The sequence below is a fragment of the Anabas testudineus genome, chromosome 14, assembly GCF_900324465.2.
Source record: "Anabas testudineus chromosome 14, fAnaTes1.2, whole genome shotgun sequence".
In the NCBI taxonomy this organism is placed as follows: domain Eukaryota; kingdom Metazoa; phylum Chordata; class Actinopteri; order Anabantiformes; family Anabantidae; genus Anabas; species Anabas testudineus.
This window is the reverse complement of record NC_046623.1, coordinates 17,427,173-17,451,060: the sequence shown is the minus strand read 5'-3', so window position 1 is coordinate 17,451,060 and position 23,888 is coordinate 17,427,173. Positions and strand designations below refer to the sequence as shown.

The following is a 23,888-nucleotide window of genomic DNA, read 5'->3' as shown; positions in this document are numbered from 1 at the left end:
TTTCCCACCCAGCTGCCCCCCACCGTAGTTAATCAGTTGCTGAAAGCGTAATTGTAGGTCAGTGATTGTAAATAACTTGTTAGACATTCTAACAAAAGCTTCATTGAAGCTGTTGTTGACTGGTTTTCATGCTGGATTGTTCTGTAAATGCGATATATTGTTGTTTTGTCATACTCAAACCTCTGATGTCTGACGTTATGATGTTCTTTAACTTTATGCATGTGCTTTTCCTCTAATTAGATGTAAAAACTCAAATATATCACTTTACTTACAGTATTGAATCGTAATCCCGGTATCATGATACATGTTGTATCACCAGATTCTTACCAATACACAGTCCAAGTATCAGCACTGAGGTCAGAGGTCAGTCAGCTGCAGAAAGCATTCCTAGAGCAGCGAGGGGTTCACAGTCATCTGTCAGTGACACTTCAGCAAGTAAGATGCTTGCTAACATGTGGGCTGAAGCAACAGGTCGACCAGTTTAAATTCCCTAAATTGTTTTACACCCTAAGAATTGTGTTCTTTATCTGGATATTAATTAATTCAGTCCTGCATCCCAGAGTCCGAGTAAACGAATACACACGCAACTATATTCATAAACCCTCCACACGACAGCTCCTGCCAGAACATGAACACCCAGGCGTGGTTTTAAGAGTTCCCAGGGAGGAATGCAGTCTGCTGGGCTCAGAGTCCTCTCAGAGCCCTTAGCCTGGAGGTCAGCCCGACTCTGACAGATCTCTCCACACTCCACTGAGGCGAGACGCATGGTCCCTGTCAGCGCCACACAAAGCCTGCCAAGCCTGTCTCCTCACTGTGTGTGTGTGTGTGAGCGCATGTTTGTCTGAGAGGTGGTGAGACAAATAAAGGAGAAATACAGTTAGCTCATGATAAAGTAGGAGGACGACGGTGTGCAGACCTGTGTCTGTGTGTCTGTGTGTTGGCTGCAGCTTCCTTCCTTCACCTACTGTATTCACATAAAAGTCGAGGAACCAACAGACTGGACTCAGCTCTGAGTGACTGAGCTGCTGTGTGCGAGCAGCCACTAAATGATGCTGTTGCCCTGACTGAACAGAGACCTGATACCACTCTGTCAGCTGATGTGAATCAGTGTCTGAGGAAATTAGACAAACCTCTAAAACCACAGTAAGGCCAAAGCTTTAAGGCTGACAAAACAAGGGCAGGTTTAGAGTTTCATGAATTGATGAAACAAACTTGCTGACAACGTTTATTTCCTCCAGCACAAGAGTACATTGAGAATTCAGTTACACCTCATCTCTGCATGAAATATTAGTGAACAACAACGACAACAACACAAACCCCTCTGCAAATATCTTCAGATCTGATATGAAGCGAGTTCTGGAGTTCTACAAAATACCTACAGTGTGTTTAGTTTTAAAAATAATGGTTTTCTGCCATTATAGAGCCAGAAAACATCTGAAATCCATTCAATAAGACAAAGAAATACTGGGTTACAACCTTATTCATTTGCCTTTTCTGCCAAAGACACATTCTTCTGATGGAAACAAATGGATCCACCACTCTCACTGCAACATTTTGTTGGACAGGCTAAAGGGGTTTTTGGTCCAAATAAGTAATCTTTCCTTGGAGTGGGAACCTCTTCCCTGTGCTGGATTTCAGCAGGTGATGATTTCTCTCCTCTGCTAAAACAAGTTGCCGGCAGAGGGGAGAACAGGTTCAACCCCAGTCCAGTGACAGCTGCAGCGCCCTGGGCAATAAAGCATGACAGCCGGCACAGAAAGAAAGACCACACACACCCTGAGGTGTCAAAAAGCTGGAAAAACCAGCAAAGTAAGAGTGCAGAGGAGTCAAATTAATAAACAGAAATGTACATAAAAACTAAAAGGCAGGAAGTAGTCCGGGTTCGTCTATTACAGCATGCAGGTTGTTTTTTTTTTAATTCAGCTAATTTACATTTGAAAAACACCCACATTTGCATTTCTGAACATGGTGATCACAGTGTAACAGCAGCGACGAGCAGCAGCTATAGAGCTGGAAAAGATCAGTCCGAGAATTCGAAATCATTACAAACAAGAAGAAAAATAATAAACCCACCAGGTTTATAATAACTTCTGTGTGGATGTCGCTTTGTAAAGAAGCAAACTTTGCTTTTAAGGGTGAAACTGCATTAGTCAGTTTTTTATACACTGACAAGTCACCGTTCTCAGATTTGCACTCTCCTGCAGCTGTTTTTGATGAAGTTCTGTTTTATAGAGAGCTCAAACAAGAAAGATGTGTTTATAGATTCACCAGGTTTTATTTAGATGTGGCCTTTGCTGACAAAAATCTGTTCTACGATAAAACCACGCAAGGGAAAGTGATTCACAGGGAATGCAGTGCTGCAGGTTCTCATGATACAGAGCAGAAAGTTCAGTTTCACCTCCATGTGTTTATCAGATGCCAAAACAATGCATAGTGATGTATAAAACTCTGAGACAGGGTTTTACCACTCTAAGATATCACAACAGTAGTTATGTTATTGCCTGCATCGACATCAGAATGAAAAACATGTAAATAAGGTGTTCGTGGTGCTTATGGGGTTTGTCGTGAAGAGTTTAAACTGGTGTGAACAGTTGAATAAAGAATAAAAAACTGCATCAAATGAACTACAGATTTGCTGTTAACTCTGCACTTGGCAGCAATAAAGTCTTTGCTTTCAAACTGACAAGCTAAGCTGTGCTGCACAATGTAGGCAGGAGTGTAATATGAGTCAGTACAAGGTTTGAGAAAGATGGGGTCAAAAATCAAACCCAAGCAGAGGTACGGTTCCATTTGGCAGCCACGTTCCCATGGTAATGATGACCAACAGTAAAGAAAGAAAACCGCAGACCACAATTTCTCAGTTCTCTCTGCCGTTCTTCCTCTCAGTTTCAGTGCCTGGTTGGCCGACATTGACCACTCTGACTCACACACACACGTTAAATTAGACTGGAGAGCTGGCCAGCAGTCAGCTCTGCAGACAGACCACCAACACACACACCAACTGCCAGACAGACTCCGCGGTGACGTAGCAGCTCGTTTAGAAACATTACTGTTCATTTGCAAAACAACAGAGTAATCAGTAAAGAGGCTAATTTAAATCTCAGCATAACAATGGAAAATGCACAACAGCTGCTAAACTCCCAGCTCAAGTGTCTTCAGAGTTAAGAAAGCCCCATTCACACTTTTATAAATGTGCACTGATTGCTTACAACTCAGATCATCTTTATGTAATATGCACTGTCCTGTAGTGCGGTGAGTTCCCAAAGCAGCAGAAGAGTCACAAAACATGAGCAGTGCTCACATTGTTGTACTTGCTGCACTTTAAGGAAGTAAAACGTCAAACATATTTGAAGTAAACACTGATATATGGATTTCTGTCACGCTTTAATCAATAATAACTTTAATAATAACAACAGTCATTAATTAAACCACACAAGCACAAACATTTGGACCTGAAGTCACAGCTTCAGGTGTTTTTTTCCTGCATCAGTCTGCTTCTATTTAAGATAATCACTGTAGATAAAGAACATTAACACACAGGAGTTAGCAGAGCTTTTTAAGAGCGGTGGGGCCCGGCGGTGGTGAGTTATCCTGCCACAGCGCTGGGGGAATTCCTGGATATCCAGTTAGTTAAACGACTGCAGGCAGGAAACGGAGTGTGTTGGGTTAAAGAATGCAGAGAGAGACAGAGAGGGAGTTTTGAAAAGTGAACCGAGTTAGCCATCAAGAACTGTTTGTTACGTTACATCCACTAAAAGACGAGTGAACAAGGACGAAAACTGAGAAACACAACGATCACTAACCAGAAACAGGAATTCTGGGAGTCGGATTCTTTAGATTCCTTGTAAATGAAATGATTTCCAGCATATTATCCACAATGCAGAGGAAGAAAGTGCAGTATTCCAGTAATCCAGGTTTAGATCCAAGTGTGTTTGTTGTATATTCCGTCTGAAGACAAAGAGGTTTCTTCAAAAAGCAGAAGTAGGCGACTGTCAGCCTTTTAGTTTGTAACTGAGGGAGGAGTGTGTGAGAGTGTGTGTTCCCTCCCGCTCTGCACCGTTCTGTTCAGTCTGTCTGTCCGCTGGCTCTAGGGTGGCGTTTGTGTGTGTCAGTACGCGAGTGTGTGTGTGTGTATGTGTGTGAGAGTGTGTAGCCTGCTCATTTCCTGCCTGGATGTGCTTCTGGGATCCAGGCGGGCAGGCTGCTCGGGAACACATGGCCAGCCACTGTTCTGCCAGGGGTTCCGCATTCCACTCACACACACTCACACACACTCACACACACACACTCACACACACACACTCACACACACACACTCACACACACTCACACACACACACACACACACACACTCACACACACACTCCCCCATTAGTTTCCTCTGTGACCCTTTCCAAGCACCCCTGCTGCTACCAGTACTCCAACACGTAGACAGACCCTCCAGTCTTTTGCAGGGCACTAACCTTCCCCCACCCCACCCTGCACTATGTTATCAACTGACCCACACTGGAATGAATAAACACACACACCCACACACACACAGTCCTAGATGCCCTGAGGTTACTGACACTATACAACTAGTTTTTCTGCTACAGTTGGTCAGTTGGTGCTTTGTGTTGTTGTTGTTGTTGGATAAACAGTGAACAGTGCCAACATCACATCATCAGTAACAGTTCTTCTTTGACCTTCAGCTGCTTTTCAAACAGTGAATAGTTTTTGCTGCTTCTTTTCTATAAGTCCCATCACTGACATTGGATGTATGAAAGTTTTAGACGCCAACATTCTCAGTTGGAAATTTGCAGCCAGAAGGTCCTAATTTTATGATTTAGACAGATACCCCCTCCTTTCTGTTAATGGCACGCAATGCTACCGTTTCAGTCCAACTACAACAACAGAGGGAAGCTAAACATTAGAGCTGAGGGCCAGTTTCTGTGCAGCATCTGTGTTTAAGGTACTTTATGAGCTTTTTTGGCATTCATGCTGGTCTGAGGAGGACCAGGACCTGATACTTTAGTATTAGATTAAAGCATGATGAACCTCTGCCCAGAAATCTGAGCTCCTTCCTTATCAAACACAACACAACCACAGGTTTTCACTGTCAACATATGTACAAAACGATTTATTTCAACTGAAAACACAAGAAAGCTTTTATTATAAGTTTCTGCAAGCTGACCCTGCATTGTAGTTTTAGTTTTATATAAATTATCAAGCTTCATTACGACCTGCAACACATTTTAGTTTACACATACGCCTGTAAGTGACGAGGTCCTAGAAACGCATCAGTATGAAGAAACCAAATACAACAAACTAAGGGTTAAACCATGAAAGATTTAAAGATTCAATTGGAAATAATGAGAATAATTGCCATTTATGTACAAGTGTTTCTCTTTGAATACCCAGTAGACTTCATTCATGTGACCCAGGACACATCCTGAGAAACAAATCTGTTTTATACAGTAGTCAAAAAGGAGCTGCAGGTGTGTGTAGGAGCAGTATCCCCTTACACGTCAGACTATCAGAGGAAACAATGCCTTCTCTTTTCATCCTTTTTTAGCACTGTGACATGTCATCTCCCTCAGACAGAAACACACACACTGATACATGTACACACTCCATCTGACAAGATAACGTAACGTCAGGCAAATCCCACCTCCTCTCACTCGTATGACACCTGCTGTCTCACCTCTCCACGACATTCTGTGTGTGTGTGTGTGTGTGTGGATGATTTTTACATACCAGCACCGTGCCAGGTACATGTGCTCCTTGACGAAGACCGATCCAGAGAGCAGGATGTACCAGCAGGTAGCGATGCTGTCTGGGCTGGAAGAGAGAGAGAGAAACACACCGGTGTCAAACTGCACAATGTGAAATATTCCCATTTTTGTCTCAGGGGTAATTAACTAGTATCTATTATTATTGTTGTTGAACCTCCCCAGATACCAGCAGCTCAGTATCAAAAACTAATGCTGTAATAAACCCTCCTCCACATAGGAGGAACATTTTAGATCTTAATTTATGATCCTTTTGGAGGCTGTACTTTAAAGAGTTCATGTTATTTAGCAAAGCCTCCCTCATATAGAGCAGTGGACAAAAGTCTGCCGTCAACTTCCTGCCCCCCCCACACTACACAGTGTCTGCTGGTCACAGTTTTTTACACAATACTTTGTTCATGTGTGCTTGTTTTTAATAAAGAAATAAAAGAATAAAACAATAGACCTACTCCTTCTCATACATGTCCATACACCTCGTAGCTACGAAAAGCATTTTAACACAACAGGTTTCTCCCATGAATTTTTTCAGAGGCTTCAGAAAGTCAACCTCTCAGCTTTGATTCCCAAGTGCTGCATTTTCCATTAGCAAAAGTGTATTCTTAGGACATCAAGCACTTTAGAGCTATAATATGATGTGCCATCACTGCAAGATGGAGAGAACCAATTAACTACTTCATCCATGCTAAAAGAACAGGAACAGGGCTGAAATAGCTGCATAATCTGTTCTGTCACTAACGTCTGAGTCGCAAGTCTAGACAAATACATATGTTTAAGCTAATTGCACACAGATAATGACCAAACTGTGCATCTCTATTAGTCATGTAACAGTCCTAATGGTTCGGCTGACACCTCAATTTAACTTCATACCCCGTTTGTTTGTTTGGGGTGTGTCTGTTTCAGTACCGTTGCACCCCTAGTTGCCTGGGTCGGTGGAAAAAGTAAGTGAACTTTAGCAGCATTAACCTCAAACAAGCTGTTGTTCCTCACTTGGTTGATCATCATCACCGAGCTACAAACAAACTATCACAATCTCCCTTTAACTACTGGGCATTTTTCACAGTTCTATGACTTGTTTTGATTAATTACAAAACTAATTGGCAGACGGCACAATAATGAGAGCAATCACGAGGGGCTGCCCTACTCCTTATTTGTGGTCTTGTTTGTTGTGTTTCATGTTATTATTGTGAAGCAGGAAGGTAATCGTGTTTAAAATACGTTTAAAAAAAACTGAAGAGATTTGTTTATTTCTGCTCTGTTGGTTTAAGTGAGGCCAACAAGATTAACTACTATTATGGTTTCATTGGAGAGACCTTGATTGCTTTCATCTGCTGTCTGCGTAGTGTGTGGTGTGTTCACTGACTAATTGGACATGGCAGCCGCTTTGTTCTGGGTTAAGGTACTCAAGTCTTGCCCCTGGTAGAAATTGGAACACTTATTGGAAAGGAAGATTTTGTTTGTGTGTGTTTATTGGATGTTAAATTAAACCACTGAATGTTTAATGTGATTCTACTGGGCATGATGATACATCAACGATACGTGAGATCCTCTCTCACTGTTTCATTTGTCTCTGTCCTCCCTCCGTCTCTCACATTTCCTCCACATCTCAGCTCCTACAATGTTTCAAATTCCTCTTTCCTCCCCTCACCAATTTCTTGTCTCACCTCCCTCTCAACATTGCTATCCTTTCCTTCTCCTGTGTCGCATATCGGCCTCTTGTTTTCTCTCCTCCTCTGCAGTCCTCCCTTAATATCCGTCCTCCTTACATCGCTTATTTGCCACCACTTCCTCCTTCTCCCGTCATCATCCCACATCTTCTTTCACTAGCCTGTCAACCCTCTCCAATTTCTCTTCTCGCCTTCGAACTGTACTTTCCTCTGCACTATATGTGATGCAGAAATGACTTCTTTCTGGATTTTGCCTCGTCCAGCTCAGTTCCCATTTATTCACACCCTACGATAGACAGGCGTAAAGCAAAGCTGACGGGCTATCAAGTGAACCTGTCCAGATTACAGTGAGTCCTGGATGAGCGATCTCATTCAAATGTTAAAAAACACAAACAGTTCAAAAATTCTTCTATGTGTAGTTTGAAGGTTTATTTAAGAAGCAGTGCATTATGTGACTGATTAAATAAAGAGGTTTTACTATTAAAGGCTTTAATCAAAAGTGTCTGCTACATACGTCATATTTTTACATACATATTTTTTGTTCACATTTCAGTGCAGCCATTCTCTTGGCAAGCTGATGCACTTGTGTTAAAACTGCAGAGGCCAAACCTGACTGTTCCTGTTGTTGTTGTTGTTGTTGTTGTGTGCGTCTACCAAGTGCTAATGTTATAAACTCTGTGATCATAAATCAGGGCACTCCTGAAACAATGCATACGCTGCAAAACTTGGTAAATACTGGGGAAAAAAACACAGAAAACTTCTATTTGAATAAAACAAGCTTTGTTCAGCAAATATTTGAATAAAATGAGACTCAGTCCCGCAAACTGCTGCAGAGCGGTTCCTGAGAGTGTGTACTTACTAGAAGAGGATGTGGTTAGCCTCATGTCTCTCATACCTGGCTGAGGTACACATCGACCTGAGAAAGAAAGATAGGACAATGCTAAATATTTTCTCTCAGTAAGTAATACAACCTAGCTCTGACAATCCATCACATATCCATGTTAAACTTCACAGGTATTCCACAGGCAGAAAGCATTCTGATTTTAGACGCCATCATTACTGCCGTTCACACAGGGTCTGCGTTACACCTGATGTTTGCATGTTGTCAGTTGAACTTATCTGAAAGAGTTAAATAGACTCACAGAAACTGAAACTTGACAACTGGGACAGCACTTTCAGTTCATTTTATCATTAATTTACCAAAGTATGAGAAACTACTGTCTCTGTGGTTTGTTAGAGAAGGGTTGGGGAAAAGACTCTGTAACACTGTAGTTTAATGTGAACTCTCTTGTTCAAGTATCATTGTTGTCACCTGCTCAGCTGAATCAAACTGGAAAATACCACATTCCTGACCTCAAGGAAAACATTTTAAACATGCAACACATCAATGTCTAAAATGAACTTCAGCCTGAATGTCCTGTGAATGGGTGGAAAACCTTCCTGGGGCAAAAAGGATTAGAAAAAAAACATTCCCAGCACTGTTAAACCTGTTTGGTTAGGGCGTGTCACCCGACAATTCATGCAGAAAGTAAGCCTATGGGCTACTTTAAAGTTAATCTGGTCAATGGATACCGTGTTTGGCAGCTCAGTTAATACCAGAAACAACATGCAATACCTTAGCTGATGTTCCCGAAGGTGAGAGAGCACATCCATATGGTAGAGGTGGCAGTAGATGGTGTGCAGATCCTGCAGGACAGAAACAGACGCAATGAAATCAACATTAGTTTACACATCCATTAAAAAAAGCTCTCGCACCTTAAAACTAAGGAGGCACAAATATTTCTCCAAATACCATGATTGAAGGTATCTGCAGGTGCATTTCACTTATAACGCCATTTCTGTTCAATTTAAAACCTGTATACCTCTTTACATGGGTCATTTTATTTATTTCACACGTGGCCACATACTTAACAAGGTCAGCACAGGTAGTGACACCGATCCACTTTGATTTGAGTGGTGCATCATTACCTCAAATATGTCATTTACATACTGTGGTGGCCTGTGCTTCTATTTGCAAGCTGTTTCAAAAACAAAGTCTGTTTAAGCAACATATATTAACACGCGTCTTTAAAATTGGAAATTTGTTGAGAATGTGTTTAAAAAGTCAAAGCTTTTAAAAGATTAGCTCATTGTTTAGAGTGTTGAATGGCTCAGCTCCATGTAAATCACATCTAGGGCAGCGCAGCGCTCCAACAGAGGCCACTTGGACAAACACTGCCCATCAAATTGACACTCTCGAACCAGACAGGCAGGCATACCACTTATCTACACACATGACAGCAGTGAGACACGTACAGATATATCCCCCCGCTGCCTTAATATAGTCCTGTATCAGAGGCAGCTGTCAAAACATTAAGAGGCCGACAGAGTGTGTATGTGAAGGGAACAGTTTCATATGAGCATCTGCAGGATCAAACAAACAGAGCAGCTACTGCATAGTGTAGTGGTCACTCACACACACACACACACACACACACACACACACACACACACACACACAGATTCACAGTGAATAGAGATGGACCCAGGACGTTTTCTATTCCAGTCTGACACAAATAGTAAGTAAACAACGTTGTGTTACCAGCAGACAACTACATCAGCTTAGCATAAAGACTTCTAGCTTGCACTAAAGCGCACAATTAAATGGTTGCATCTCGTATGAAAAACTGAAAAGTAAAAATGACCACACCAGCCTCCACTCGTTGCCTGGCCGTTAGTTCTGGCTGTTGGACAGAGCCGGTCTAGCTGTCCACCCCTGTTCCCGGTCTATGTGCCAAGCCCCATCAGCCAGCCGCTGGCAGTAGTTTCACACTTTGATACCTCTCTCGTCTCTGTATACAATCGTCTCATCTAACTCTCATGCATTTATATATTTCCTGCTAAAACTAAGCAGTGGAGCCAAATGAGCACATGTAAACCAACTGTCCTTTAACGTGAGCAGCACCATTCTTCATCAAACATCTGACAGCTGAAACAAAACCAAAACAATGATCCACATCCAAGATAGAGTAAAAACACAGCTGCAGTTTAGCAAAACGGCACAAGAATTGGGCCAGACACAAAACCCTAATCTGAAACTAATAAATCTCCAAATCCCCAGAAGCCAACTTCACATCTGCACACTTTGCTGCATCACTATTTCCTCACTACTGGTTTTGTTTACATGCAGCTTGAGCAGATTGAGGATTTAGCTACAAGGTTGGAGCTTGAGATTTTTAATCACGATATACAAATCAAACCATACACACGCATAGAAAGACATTCCATGAAGCAGGAACTTATGGATTACAGCTTTAAACCCTCAAGATCCCCCCGTAAATAATATGATCTTCAACCTGGTTTAGCGCCACTTTGTTGAAATAAACAGAAGTGGGCGCAAGCATCAGTCTTCTTAGTGAAAGACATAAATCAAACATCACTATTTGAAGGTAATTCAACACTGTAGGAGTAAAGAGGAGTGTGCTTTTGTGAAAGCACAGTTTGTTTCGTGTGTGTGTGTACAGTTAAAGCGGTGGGAGCCAGCGGAAGCAGTTGTTGATTCGTTCTTTCCATTGTGCTTCTTAGAATAAAAATATAGTTTTATTCTCGTCCTAAATGTCTCCTGAGGAAAACCTCCCGACCTCTCTCAGTCTCAGTCATGTAAATAACCGTTGAACACAAGGTTCACAGTGTTTAGGATGTACAACGGTATCGACTTGAAATCACAGTTAACTGGGTTAGTGAGCACAACAAACTGCAGCGGTAAGCAGTGGTAAGCTCTACTGTGGTGCTGCTGCTGAGCGTGTGTGTGTGTGTGTGTGTGTACAGTATTTGTGTGTGTGTGTGTGTGTACAGTATGTGTGTGTGAGTGTGTGTGTACAGTATTTGTGTGTGTGTGTGTGTGTACAGTATGTGTGTGTGTGTACAGTATGTGTGGACACGGAGGCCTGAGGCGACCAGCTACTGTAGGACCCACATTTGTTAGTGTAGTCTGATTAATTCAAAAAGACATTTCCACATGTATCTGCTGAAGATGTGATCACCTCAAATCTGAGTTTAAAAAGTACACGAGCAGGATTTTCTGTGATGTGCTAAGTTGAAACCCTAATACATGTAGTGTGTGGAACATTTAGACTTTGAAACAAAAAATACATAAATGTTTCTGCAATATTTCAGAGGATGATGATAATAACTCATCATAAGCAGCAAATGTCTGCTTGAATCACGAGTTGTAGTGTTTGTTGTGAGCTGTGTAAAAAGAAAAAGAAAACCATGACACCACAGATACTTAAAAAAGCAAAGAACACAGTGATTCTACTACCAACACATGAAGTCAGCCCCCTTTTCTCTATTGATTGGTGTAAAGCAGGTCGTCAATAGGCCCAGACAGACAGACAGACAGACAGATAGCAGGATGTCCGAGGAGGGGAGCTCTGCTTTGTCGTTCAATCTGTGGTCTCCCAGAGCGGGACGATGGAAACATGATCACTTCATGTCACATCAGTCTGTCTCCCTGTGCCCACTGAGTTTGTGGTGGTGGACGTGGTCTGGCTTTAGGTTGCTGTATTTTAATGTAGTGTTGTCTCCACCCACAACCCACAAGAAAAAGCTGAACCCAATGTAAAGAGCCAGCCTGTGATTTAGTGAACTGTCTGCTCCGTCTCAACATCGGATTCATGTAATTAGCCTCAAGTCCATGTGCCGTGCTTTGCTGATTCACTGTCCTCTCTCAGAACAGTACATCCAACCCTCCTCAGTGACCTTTGACCCGTACTCCCTGGAGCCTCATGAGGTGGACTGATAAGCCCATCTGTGATTAAGACGTCAGATCCTCAGGAGAGGATCCATTAACTCATCACCAGCTGAGTCTGTAGCTTTTCACTCAAACTTGTCAATCAAAGAATAGTCTTAGTCTAAGTCTTAATAATAATAATAATAATAATAATATATATTCTTTTTTAAATGAATATATCCGAATGCTGCATCGTCAGGACAAAAAGGCTAAGCAACCTTGGTGCAGCACTCCTCATGTTTTCAGGCTTTAGTTAAAGCTGCACAAAGCACAGAGGGTTTCTGTGTCACGATAAGTCCACTCTTTAAACATTCAAGGTTTGCAACTAGAAGCAAGAATATTTTAAAAAGTAAAATATTTAAAACTATTGGTGTCAAAGGAGATGTTAAAACACATGGAGATGATCCATGCAGATGATCTTTACAGAGTGTGTGAGGTAGCTACAGTGCTGCTGCCACCTCCTGGCAGAAACATCACTCACAGTGTTTAATAAAACAAGATCCAACAGAGACTGTACAGCAATTAATGTGTGAATCTACCATGAAGCCATTTTATCCACATTTCACAGTAACAGTGTGTGTTTGTTTCTAGACCTGACAGAAGAGTGACATTTGAACATGTGGCGTCCTAAAGTACGTCTGTTATTCAGCAGGCTGCTGCAGTGCAGAGGCTGCTGTCCCACCCACCACATTTCTCCCTTTCCCATCAAACGACGACCTACAGAATTGTTTCGCTGCATCTTTATTAAAACTTCAGTTCAATCGCCCCTCGACCCACTCCCACCTCCGCCAGAATGTACAGTATGCCGGTCGAGCCTGTCACTGACACAGAGAGGATATTGTAGGCAGGCGATACAACACATCCATTCAAACTAGCAGAACAAGCAGCTTGGTTAACGTCCTGCCTGCACAGCCAGCTTTTAACATGTACTGTACTTTACATAGACTACTCCCCAGTCTCTGTGCAAACATTGTGCAGAGCTGTAGCAGAACAGGGCAAAAGGTCAGGGAGCAAAATGCTTTAGTGGGCAGTGTTTGAACTATGTAGACAGAATATCTTAACAAAGGAACTCAAATAAAATAAAACAACACTAGGACTTCTGCACATAACTGGTTGCTCTATAAGTTATAATCATGTTCTCTATGAATCACACAACTATTAAGCTAAATAGGATGAATATTAGAAATAAAGTCAGGTCTAATAGAGCCCATTATTTCGCTGTTTAGTGTCACGTTGTTAGCTAATCCTAGTTTATCAATAACACACACCTCACTAATCTCTAGAAGACTATCATGCAGTTATGTCAACACAGTTGAAACTCTAAAAAAAGCACTGTACAGTACGTTTATAGTATATTTTGACATGCTATATGCACCAAAATCAAGTGTTTCTGCGGGTACAGTTACAACATCCCACAAAACCTGCCAACACTCAGCCTGTATATACCATAGCTGCGATACCCAAATGTGCTTCGAGAGAAGCCCATTCTATAAACTACACTGTGGTAACCCACTGCTGCTAAACATCTGCACAGACTGGTGACACTCTGCTTTTTCAATCTCCAGCTTCAGAATCTGTAAATCTTACAGTAAAGGGAAATGTCCGCTTCAAGCAAACGCATGACAATCATGACAAACGACATGCCTGCACTAAACCAGCTCCATTCTTAAAAACCAGCAATACCTGATGTGTAACATACCATCACGTTAATAAGAGGTTTTGACATTTTTGTTTGTCACTGGTGAAAGTTGTAAAACAAGTGGAAATATTTGGCTTAAGGACGTCATGTGTACGATATGGCTGCTCTAATGCTTCTTGCTCTTTAGTTACACGTCTATTCTTGATAAAGCACAACCTAGTTTTATTCTTTCTAAAGCCTGAATGGTTTAAATCTGAAGGTCTACACGTTCATGTATGATCCTTCAGTCTTTTAACTCGCTGACAATCCCCTGCTCTGTTGTGTAGTACGGTCTTATCACCGTCAGCATCAGTGTGAGGTTTCAAGTGCACCGGCATCACTTCCTTCTTAAATCCCGCCCTGCTGCTCACAGCTCGGCCCATTTTTCTTTTCAACAAAGAATCTGTTTTTAGGATTGAACCTATAGCAAATCAATTCAAGTCCAGAGAGACACCAGCAAATGTCTGCTAAGCAAAAATGCTGAAAATAAACACAAATCTGAGAATCCTGAGAGTTTCTGCACAATGAAAACTGGACTTGGGTTCATAAAAAGCCCAGTGACGACAGTCGCGGTGCTGGTGGTGGAGCGGGTTATGGAAATAGTGCGAATGGAGGAAGGGAGAGCACGGAGAGGCGTCACTCACGACCAGAGAGGAGAAACTTGTTCTTGACTCAGACTAGCACATGAACTGGACATGAACAGCTACAATTACTGTATGTGCTGGACCAATCAGGGGCCAAACATGTGCAGTACAAGAGAATAAAAGCCCCAAACATAGCTAAATAGAAGATTAACGGTTCAAAATAGATTTCATTGGAAGGTATGAATATGTTTTAAAAGATGGCTGCTTATAAATAAGCACGTAAGTGCATCATTTTCCTTTGTTTAAAATCACTACATCTTTCCTGGGGAGGAGTTCAACTGTGTAGAACGGCAGATGTGAACCACTGTGTGCAAATAAAAGGAAAGAAAAGTTCAGACTGTCACTTTGCAATTTCTGTACCATAATTTCTTACTGTGCTGCACACGTCCACTCCTTTTTTACTCTTACTAGAAAAGAGAAAAGAAAGCACCACACCAGCTGCCATCTCTCCACCCGCCAAACCAAACAGCCACACACATACGCACAAAAACAGTGCCACACACAGAAATGGAAAATCTGACCCTTTATGTAATCTTAGCTGCAGTTTCTTTTTTTTCCCCATTTTGGCTGAAATGAATGAAGGAGGCAAAGGAAGTTTCTTTGTCTGCAGTGAATGTTCTGTGGCTATGAGAAAAGGGGCATCACAGACAAAAGACAATCATGTTGTAGTGTGTTGTGGTTATTTATTCCTTAGTAGACAGTATTAATCATAATCATGCCCTGGATAAAGACAAAAACTGTCACTTTGCTCAGTTTGTCTCATTATTTTGGGTAAAGGCTACACTGCAAAAGCAAAAGGCCATTTTCAAAATGTATCAATAAAAAACAATCGATATCTCTACTTGGAAAAGTCACCGTGAGGCAGCTCATCATCAATATGAGTGGGTCTGACTGACTACGCTTTATAATCCACAAATATAAAATGCTACAGCTCATGCTCTGAAGTTGTGGTAATTTAACTTTTCATCTTTACTAATTATGCTGCACTTCCAGGCTGAACTGGTTTTTGCGTTTCATACACATCCTAAACACCCTGAAAAACAACTTCACAAATGTTTTCTGCTCCCTCTCATTACTAAACCTCTTTGCGCTCATCTGTCATTTCCCTCCTCTCACACAGTCGGCACCTTTGTTACAAGCTCTCATTTCAAGCCTGTAACGTTACTCCATAGTTATTTGTTCAGGCTGTACATATTACGAGTTCCATACATGGAGCTTTTCATCACATGCATTTTACAGCTAATCTTTCATGCTTCTGCCTCTTCAGCATCTCCCCCATTAACTCTCCAACTCTTCTGACCTCGACAGTGGAGGGCACGGCAGCCAGAGGAGTTTATGTCTGTTGAAAAGCAGCAGACGGTAGAGAGTGAACACACAGTACTGAGAAGCTGGCAGAGCTCAGCTGACAGGCAAAGTCTGAGGGTGGGCTGCTAAGTTTAGGTTGCTGCCCAAAGAGAAACATGCAAACATAAACATGAAGAAGTATGTAAATTAATATGGCAGCTACAGGAGTAGCTCATGCACGAATCCACGTTGTCTGCACATAGCTGTCATCTGCATGGCCTTACAGCCACAGGCAGGCTGTCAGATGGCCAAGATATGGAACAGATAGCTGATCTCTTTCACCAATGTGTTCAGACAGGCAGCTCTGCTCTGCTTCTCACACTCACTGCAGCGCCGTAAATCAAACACAGAACCAAGCAGCGTAGCTCTGGGCTTGCAGACGGTTTCAGACAGAGGAAAAGCACAGAGTGTCTTACAGCGATGCCTGCTCGCTTTAGCATTAATTGTTTTTGTTTGGTTTGGTTTCATGTGAGCCTCAGATGTTTCTATAACCCACAGCATGGTATAAACCAGGTGAACCTGGAATGCATGGTTTCTGTGGTGAGAACAATACAGGCTCAGCAAAATGTGACCAAAGCTAACACTTGAGAAATTGGACTCATCAGTATCCAGGCAAAAAAAAAGAAAAGAAAAGACATCAACATTTCCTATAAATAAAGAGTGAGACCACAACTCAGGGTGAGGAGGTGACAGCACAGACGTTGATGAGGGCGAGTATTTCTGCTGTAGACTAAACTAAAACATACTAAAATTAATAACTGCCTAAATGAAATGTAATACCCACCTCTAAATCATTTTTAAAAACTTGTACTTTTAACATTTTAGGCTTTTAGACTGATGAGATGTCTGATCCAAGTGCAGTTCTGGTCGTTTCCCACTGGCAATAAAAAAAATCCCTGTGCATGAACTTGTGGGTATGTACTAACATTCACATATAGTTTGAATATGTTTGCATGGAAAATGCTGAATCAATTGGACGTCAACACACCATGTTCACAGCCAGACCTCCAGCTAGCTCACACTGACACACACCCTGAACGGGTTTTTATCTGTGTACACTTGAGCCAATCTAATTTCCAGATAAATAGTGGGCTGATTGTTTTCAACTTACTTTCTCAGCCCTTGGGACAAATCTAGTTTCTACCTTGAAAAGTAGGAAAATGAAAAGGCTAATGCAGTCCAGACAAACATGAAAGATTTCTACTTTGGGTGAGTGACAGGAACCACCTGAAGGGGTTGAAGGTTATCCGTCTTGCTCAGGAACACTACAGTGTTTCTCCAGCTGTTCTTTGTTAAACATAAAAAATACAACATGTAAGCAGATACAAACTGGTGACAAGAGATAAAACCAGCCAACCTTCTCCAAGCCTGGTAGGTGACAAGAACTTTCACTGAGACCAATGTTTACTTCTTTGTAAGGATGACACAGTGAATGAACTCCTTTTTGTTATTCCTAAGAATTAGTGTGCAACCTGCAACATGAATAACATCATATCTCCCATAGAAAACCATTCAGAAAGATGTCATGTATGAAAGTACATCAATCAGATGAGTCATCGCATTTTTTGTTAATGGCACGTAGCATGAGTAAGGCTTAACCTCACTTTAGCCATCTTAGAGGATGTGTGTGGAAGTTGTTTCCATATGGAGAGATCAATCTGTCTCCATCTGCTCCTCTGACGTCCCTACTTAGCTGCTCTGTCTGCCCACAGTCGCTCAGTCAATGAACCGCTGGATACACAGAGCCCTTTATTGTTGTACTAAACACACCATGGACCAACCAGAGGCTGATCTGACCCATGTCAATAACCTGGATTGAGTAGGTACCTGGAGTCACCATTAGAAGCAGAAAAAGTCACTTCCCAGGTCATGACCTCTGCTCGGGTTATCATGGCGTCTGGGAAAAGAACTAATTGGTAACAAATGACAGGAGAAGGGAGGGAATCACTCTGGGTTTTGAATTAGTTCAATTACTTACAGTGAGTCAGCTCAGTCAGCAGTGAATGCACAATTTAGATTATTTTTAGTCTCTCAACCTACAGTGGACTCGTTCTCATTAGCTCTCCAAGGGTATATTGAAAACACTTAAAATGGACGCGTTCAGAGACCAGCTGGTGCTGAGACTACATTACATCCTACATTGACAGGTCAGGTTGTCCGATTTCATTAAGAAGGTTTGTCTCTTGTTGCAGTTCAATAAAGACTGTGGTGATGTACAAAAAGATTACTGTTAGGTTGTGTTTTATGTTCATACTTTCCAACCACGTGTCTAGTGTTGAAAGCTTTGTCAAATGTGATTTCATCCATCTGAAACATAATCCTTTCAAGATATTATTAAATTATTAAGACAAAGGAGGAAATAGAGTAGTTCTGTTGAAATTATTTGGCAGCAGAGATATGTTTTCAGTTTCAGAGAAGGTTGAAAGTTTACATTTGAATCAGACAATAAACCTAAATGTTAAATAACTTAATGAAAGGACTTTGATACTTTGGAAATAAGAGTTTAAAAGGGCGATGATATCACATTCACGCTGTGCAACTGCCTGATAAGAATGGAAGGAGAGGCTGTAATATCTGATAGAAGTGTGGACGGTGTCAAAGGTCGGTCAACAGCGGTTTTACAGTTGTACAGGCTGGAGGACCAAACGTCAGCGAGGACAAATACAAGGCTTTCAAACAAAAATTGCACACTGTGTGTCTCTGACGCTAAACATGAAGACATAAACATAAGCCCAACATAAAGATATGACATGAACAGTGTTCTGATTAATGCTACCTCAGATTGCACTGTGATGACTCAGATTGGTGGAGTGTTAATTTCACAATACCAGGTTTTTAATTGCAACCTCTCACCTCTTTTACAGTATCCCAATATATTGAAATGTAACTGCTGTATCATGATACCATAATATTGCCAGATTCTTGCTAATGCACAGACCCTAGCTGTTAATCAATCCACATATTTTCCCATCAAAAGCTATCTAAGAAATTCTATACAAGCAAATTCTTATGACGAGATAATAGTGAAAAATGCAAAACATGGCTGTAAAAGTTGAAACATTGCTAAGTTTAGGGTTGGCACTGATTCTTGTCATGACTAAGCCCCATACTTGGATTCCTCAGTCGTTGTTTCATACATTCATGTTTGTGAAGCAAGCTTGAAGTTCAGGGACTCCAGCTGTCACATTCCCAGCGTTCCAGAGGTCAGAGCTTTGCATTTTTCTGCAAACATGTAAGTAAAGTTCAATCTTTTTTACTTTGTCATTTCTAGCAAACATTCTGCTGAGACAGCGAAGATGCGTGGGATGGTAGGGGGTCGTTCATTATGTCGCTGTGCTTTGTCATATAAAGGGGAGAGAGGTGCTGAAAAGCTTTACTGCTGTTCATTGAGGATACAACCAGGTGATATAAACACAACCTCTTACAGCTTGTTAGCAGCCATCCCCTGTCAGCTCAATGGCTGAGTCCCTATGTCGGCATGTAGCAATGTGCAGTCCATCTAAGCTGATGGTGAGGACAGGTCTACTGTAGAGGGGTTAGTTATTAGTATTTCCAGGTCCACTCACATCACAACAGGTGAATGAATGTGTGATTGACACAATCAATTGAGTAGGTTGGGGGTTAGAAATGAATGAAGGAGGAAACAAAACATGATTTAAGTGAGTAAGCAGTTGAGTAAAATGAGTGACTTGTAACAGACGATTGAGTAAAATAAATAATTCATAAATCAAACTCACTACATTTCCACTGATGTCTTAATGTTGCTTGAACAAACTACATGACGTTGTACATTTCACCATCACCTTGTGCAATACACAAAATGTGCACCACTTCTGTTTCTTTGTAAACTGATCCACATCCTGCATGTTTTTGGGAATCACTCACTAACAATTTTAATTTCATTCTCCTTAACTACTGGCCTCCTACTGAATTCCATGTGGGTTACATGTGGACTTAGTGGATTAGTAACTGCAAAAACGTCTAAATATCATGTTTAGATACTTGTATTTGAGCTTATCAATCTGTCCATTTAGGAAGCACAAGTGTCTGTGAATGAGATCCACCTGAAGGACTTATGTTGTGACCGCAGACAAATGCTCTCTCTTTATCCTTTCTGACTGACTCAGGTTTTGTGTCCCTTTCACTACTGTAGCATGAGGCGGTACCTGCAGCCCAGTCAGAACACACAGGTCAGTTACTCTACGATGGTACAGTCATATGTGCAGAACGGCAACCACCCAGCAGCAGGACTGGTATCTGCTCCTGTGTAAGGAGTAACAGTTGGAGCACTGCGAGAGCCCTACACAGCAGCTTCCAGAAGGACACTAGTGTGCAGGTGTCTGACCATGCAATCTGTGCAAACAAAACCAACACGTGCCACCACTGACTCCCCAGCAGATCATCCAGGACACCAGCTGCTGACTCATCAGGAGCATGCTCCGACATTGTTGGGAGTGTGTACAAGCACACGGGGGCCATAGACAATTCTGAATCACATTATGAGTTGTCATGATGAAATCTGCACAAAGTGGTTAAGCCTGTGATTTTCCACTTGTGTGAACAGGCACAACAGGACAGAGCGATGACAAGTGAAAACTTTTGTCATCTTCAGCCCAAAGCAAATATCCAGTTTTCTCTTAGCAAAACACTGTGTATGATTCTATATGTGCACAGCCAAAGTAGGCGCTATCTGCAGCACATTAGTTTATCTGTTTGAATATTAAAATTACAGGTAAGCAGCTGCTCTTTGTGTGCACGCAACACATGTATGTCGAGATGGAACAGGCATAAAAAGATATATAGAGGTAATTAGAGGAGTTATATGATAGCTGATAGCAGATAGCTGTCTGCAAGCACAAGTATGTTTAAACAATGCCAGCAACCAGCACACCAACCATTCACGATAAAACCTATACACTTCAATGCTAAACTAAATGTGCAACTTCACAAGAGGGACAGTGTGTCCACAAAATAAGGTTCGATATGCACACAGACAAATACATTTTGTCATTAACCCTCTCAGTATCTCTAAACTAAATATTACCCAGAGCAACATAAAAACAGAGATAAAAGCATAAAAAGCATGTTATGATCCACTAGTGACTGTGTAAAGTCAGGATCTGTTCCATGAACCAGATCATTTTCATCCAATGTGAAAATACACACCGTGACTTGGAACCTGCCTAAGTGGTGGAGGAAGTGGCAGACTTGGCGCAAACTACCACAGATTACAGGTATCTATTACCCACCGAGCTCTAAATCTCCTTACAGTGCCAGGAGAAGTTGTTTCACTTTAGTAATGTAAAAACAAAACCAAACATTTTAAATCTAACGTAAATTTAACATATCAGGATTGAAATCGCTCACTGGTGAAAACAAAATGACGAAGTAGAAACATGTCGTAGCCTTTTACCTGTGTACACAAAAAGCTGCAAAGTGCCAACTGTATCTATGAACAAGACAAATCAAGGAGAACCATGTGTAAGGCAGCACATAATGAAACCATTAAGGAGATTTCCTTAGATAAATAAAAAGTAAAAACACTGGCTAGTCCCCTTCTCTAAGAGACAGCGTGACTAAATCATCGTACTCAGCGTCATAATTGAAGCTGACCTGAAGCAAACTAGGAGCCGTATCTCTTTAATTGCTGGATGTGATTTAGTCGTACCTCTTAACATAACTTCAACAACTCAGAGCAGTCACACACATAGTGGGAATGTCCCACCACAGTCCCATAGACCAATACAGAAGCGGTTTTAACCTTCAGAGTCCTGACTCATCTGAACAGGCCACAAAATCAATGTCAATAGCTCGACACTCTGCAGGGACCTTGTGAACAATTCTTGATATTTTTTCTCTTCATGGGCAAAATAAAGCAGCAGCTACAAGTTTAAAATAAGAAAACACAGCAGTTATCGTTCCAGGTGGTGTTCCCTCGTGTACCAACGCTGCTTGGCTACCATTAGGAATGCTGCTGTTGTTGACTACAGTCCGGTGTCTGAGGGATTTACCGAGCCGAATGTTTGAAACCTGCACAGTGCCTGTGCTCTGCTGAACCCTGCCCACATGGGGAACATGTATTTCTGCTGCGGCAACAAACAAACGGACACAGAATCATGCCAAGAATAAGTAAGAAGTCTAACATAGTTTAGTGGATTCTTCATAATTAGGCCACGAACATTATATTTTGTTCTCTGGACACAGTCAGTACAGTACACTCGCACCCAAACACACAGCACACAGTATCTGCTACTTTCCTTTTCTGACACACATTCCAGACCAGTTTTGCAAGACTATAAAAGTACTTTAACGAGAGTAGTGTGGCAACTGGTTCTGACACGGGCTGCTTCCTGGCCTACGTCTGCTCTAAGACAAAAAGAAAATCTAATTAGTAAAGAGCCAAGTCAGAAGGATGTTGATTGACAGCTGACTGGAAATGAATAAACTATTTCTGTTGCCAATAATTAGATTCAAATATTTGGTTTCCTGATTTGCATATATCAAGAGCTGCAGTTTCTGTTTAACATAAGTATAAAACGATTATATACTAATATATAAGTATTTACAGATATATCCACTGTGGGGTACTCTGGAAATTGAATGCCTCTGGCTGTTTGAACTGTAGCTCAGATTAAATAAACAATTTCTAAATAGTAATGCACGATGAGGTGGGAGGAGTTTTACCAGAAAAGTCCCATTCATTTTTCCATTAGACCATGTTGGGTGACTCATGCTGCTGCTACAGCATCAAACCCTCCCAGCTGAATCATCCACCTAAATGATTTGGGTTTTATACTCTAACAGCTGCATTAGAAAATATCTGGTTCCTGCATTTCAACGTCTTTTCACCAAGCTTTTGTTAAGATTCATCGTACTGAACATTATAATCCTCATGAATGGAAGGAACCAATAATCCTACAGTAAACTAGGAAGCTAATGATGTCCTGATGTCCCACATGTGATGGTCACACTCTCGCTGGCTGAGGAACAGCAGCTTCAGTCAACATTCCCTTTAAATGAAACCGAGCGTCAGAGCTGACGATATCTGCATGTTCACGCCTGCTGCCCTGTGAGGAATGCAGCTACACTCCTCTCCTCACACACACACACACACACACACACACACACACAGTGACACGACACAGCGTTTCCACACGCATGTGCAGGCAAACACGCCCTGGGAACCCGTGAGGCTGCCGGGCCGTGAGGTTGGTGGTACCCACAGGAAAAGAGTTTACATTTAAACAAGGCCGAGCGGGACGAAGCCCAGCTGCTGCTGTGATCCACTGTGTGAAAGAAGGACTTGAAAACATGTTGTAAGAAGCCCGGCTTTGTTACAAGTGGTGCTGATGAAGTGTTTTAAGTAAACAGGGAGGATTAAAACGTGGTGAAAGCAGCAAAACATAAGCTTCAACTAGATTATCTTCTTATGAGCATTAAGTGAACTGATGATCTCTTCAGGACACAAAACAAAACAATTATTTTACAGAACAATTGGGATTTATTACATTAAAATTCTTTTTTATTCTGTATCAGTCACTAAAAATAAGCTGTGAAAGATGGTAAGGAACCATCCAGCCTTAAAATTGATATATTAAAAATAAAATATGTAGAAAACAAATGTCTACGTCTCACAACATCACAATTATGAAAGAGAGCGATGAAGCTAAATGAAATAAAGTCAACTAGAAAGGAAACCCAGTTGTTTTTCACGTGCATTAATGTACTGCAGGAACTCTCTTCCTTCCGGTACATTAGCTAAAGAGTTACCAATTAAATAATGATAAATAATAAAAGAATGCTAGTGCCAGTGCTGAAACTCTTCTCTGTATCCCTCCAGTGCTCTGTAGTAAACAGAAAAGCTCTTGTTGGGTCCCCCTTTGCCATTTTAGTAGGTTACAGCGTGTTTTTAAATGGTGTCATGTTGCCGTCGACTGTTTCTCAGGCTCCTGCGTTCAGCTCAAACATTCATAGTGGAGAACTGGTGTCACAGATCTTTGAAACCATCAACCACAA

General features: G+C 41.5%; 1 protein-coding gene across 4 annotated transcripts in view; it reads right to left on the bottom strand.

Moving 5' to 3' along the window:
- Nucleotides 1-23,888, bottom strand: part of rapgef6 (Rap guanine nucleotide exchange factor (GEF) 6) — a 106,156-nt gene that overhangs the window by 76,224 nt on the left and 6,044 nt on the right. For 3 of the 4 annotated variants that reach the window (XM_026370410.1, XM_026370411.1, XM_026370412.1), the window contains exons 2-4: nt 9,051-9,121; nt 8,295-8,351; nt 5,737-5,820 (exon numbers count right to left, since the gene is read on the bottom strand). In XM_026370410.1, coding sequence (XP_026226195.1) covers nt 5,737-5,820; nt 8,295-8,351; nt 9,051-9,121 — 212 coding nt within the window. Of the gene's footprint in view, nt 1-3,803; nt 4,133-5,736; nt 5,821-8,294; nt 8,352-9,050; nt 9,122-23,888 lie in introns of those variants that run through there. The other variant, XM_026370413.1, reaches the window with a different exon arrangement.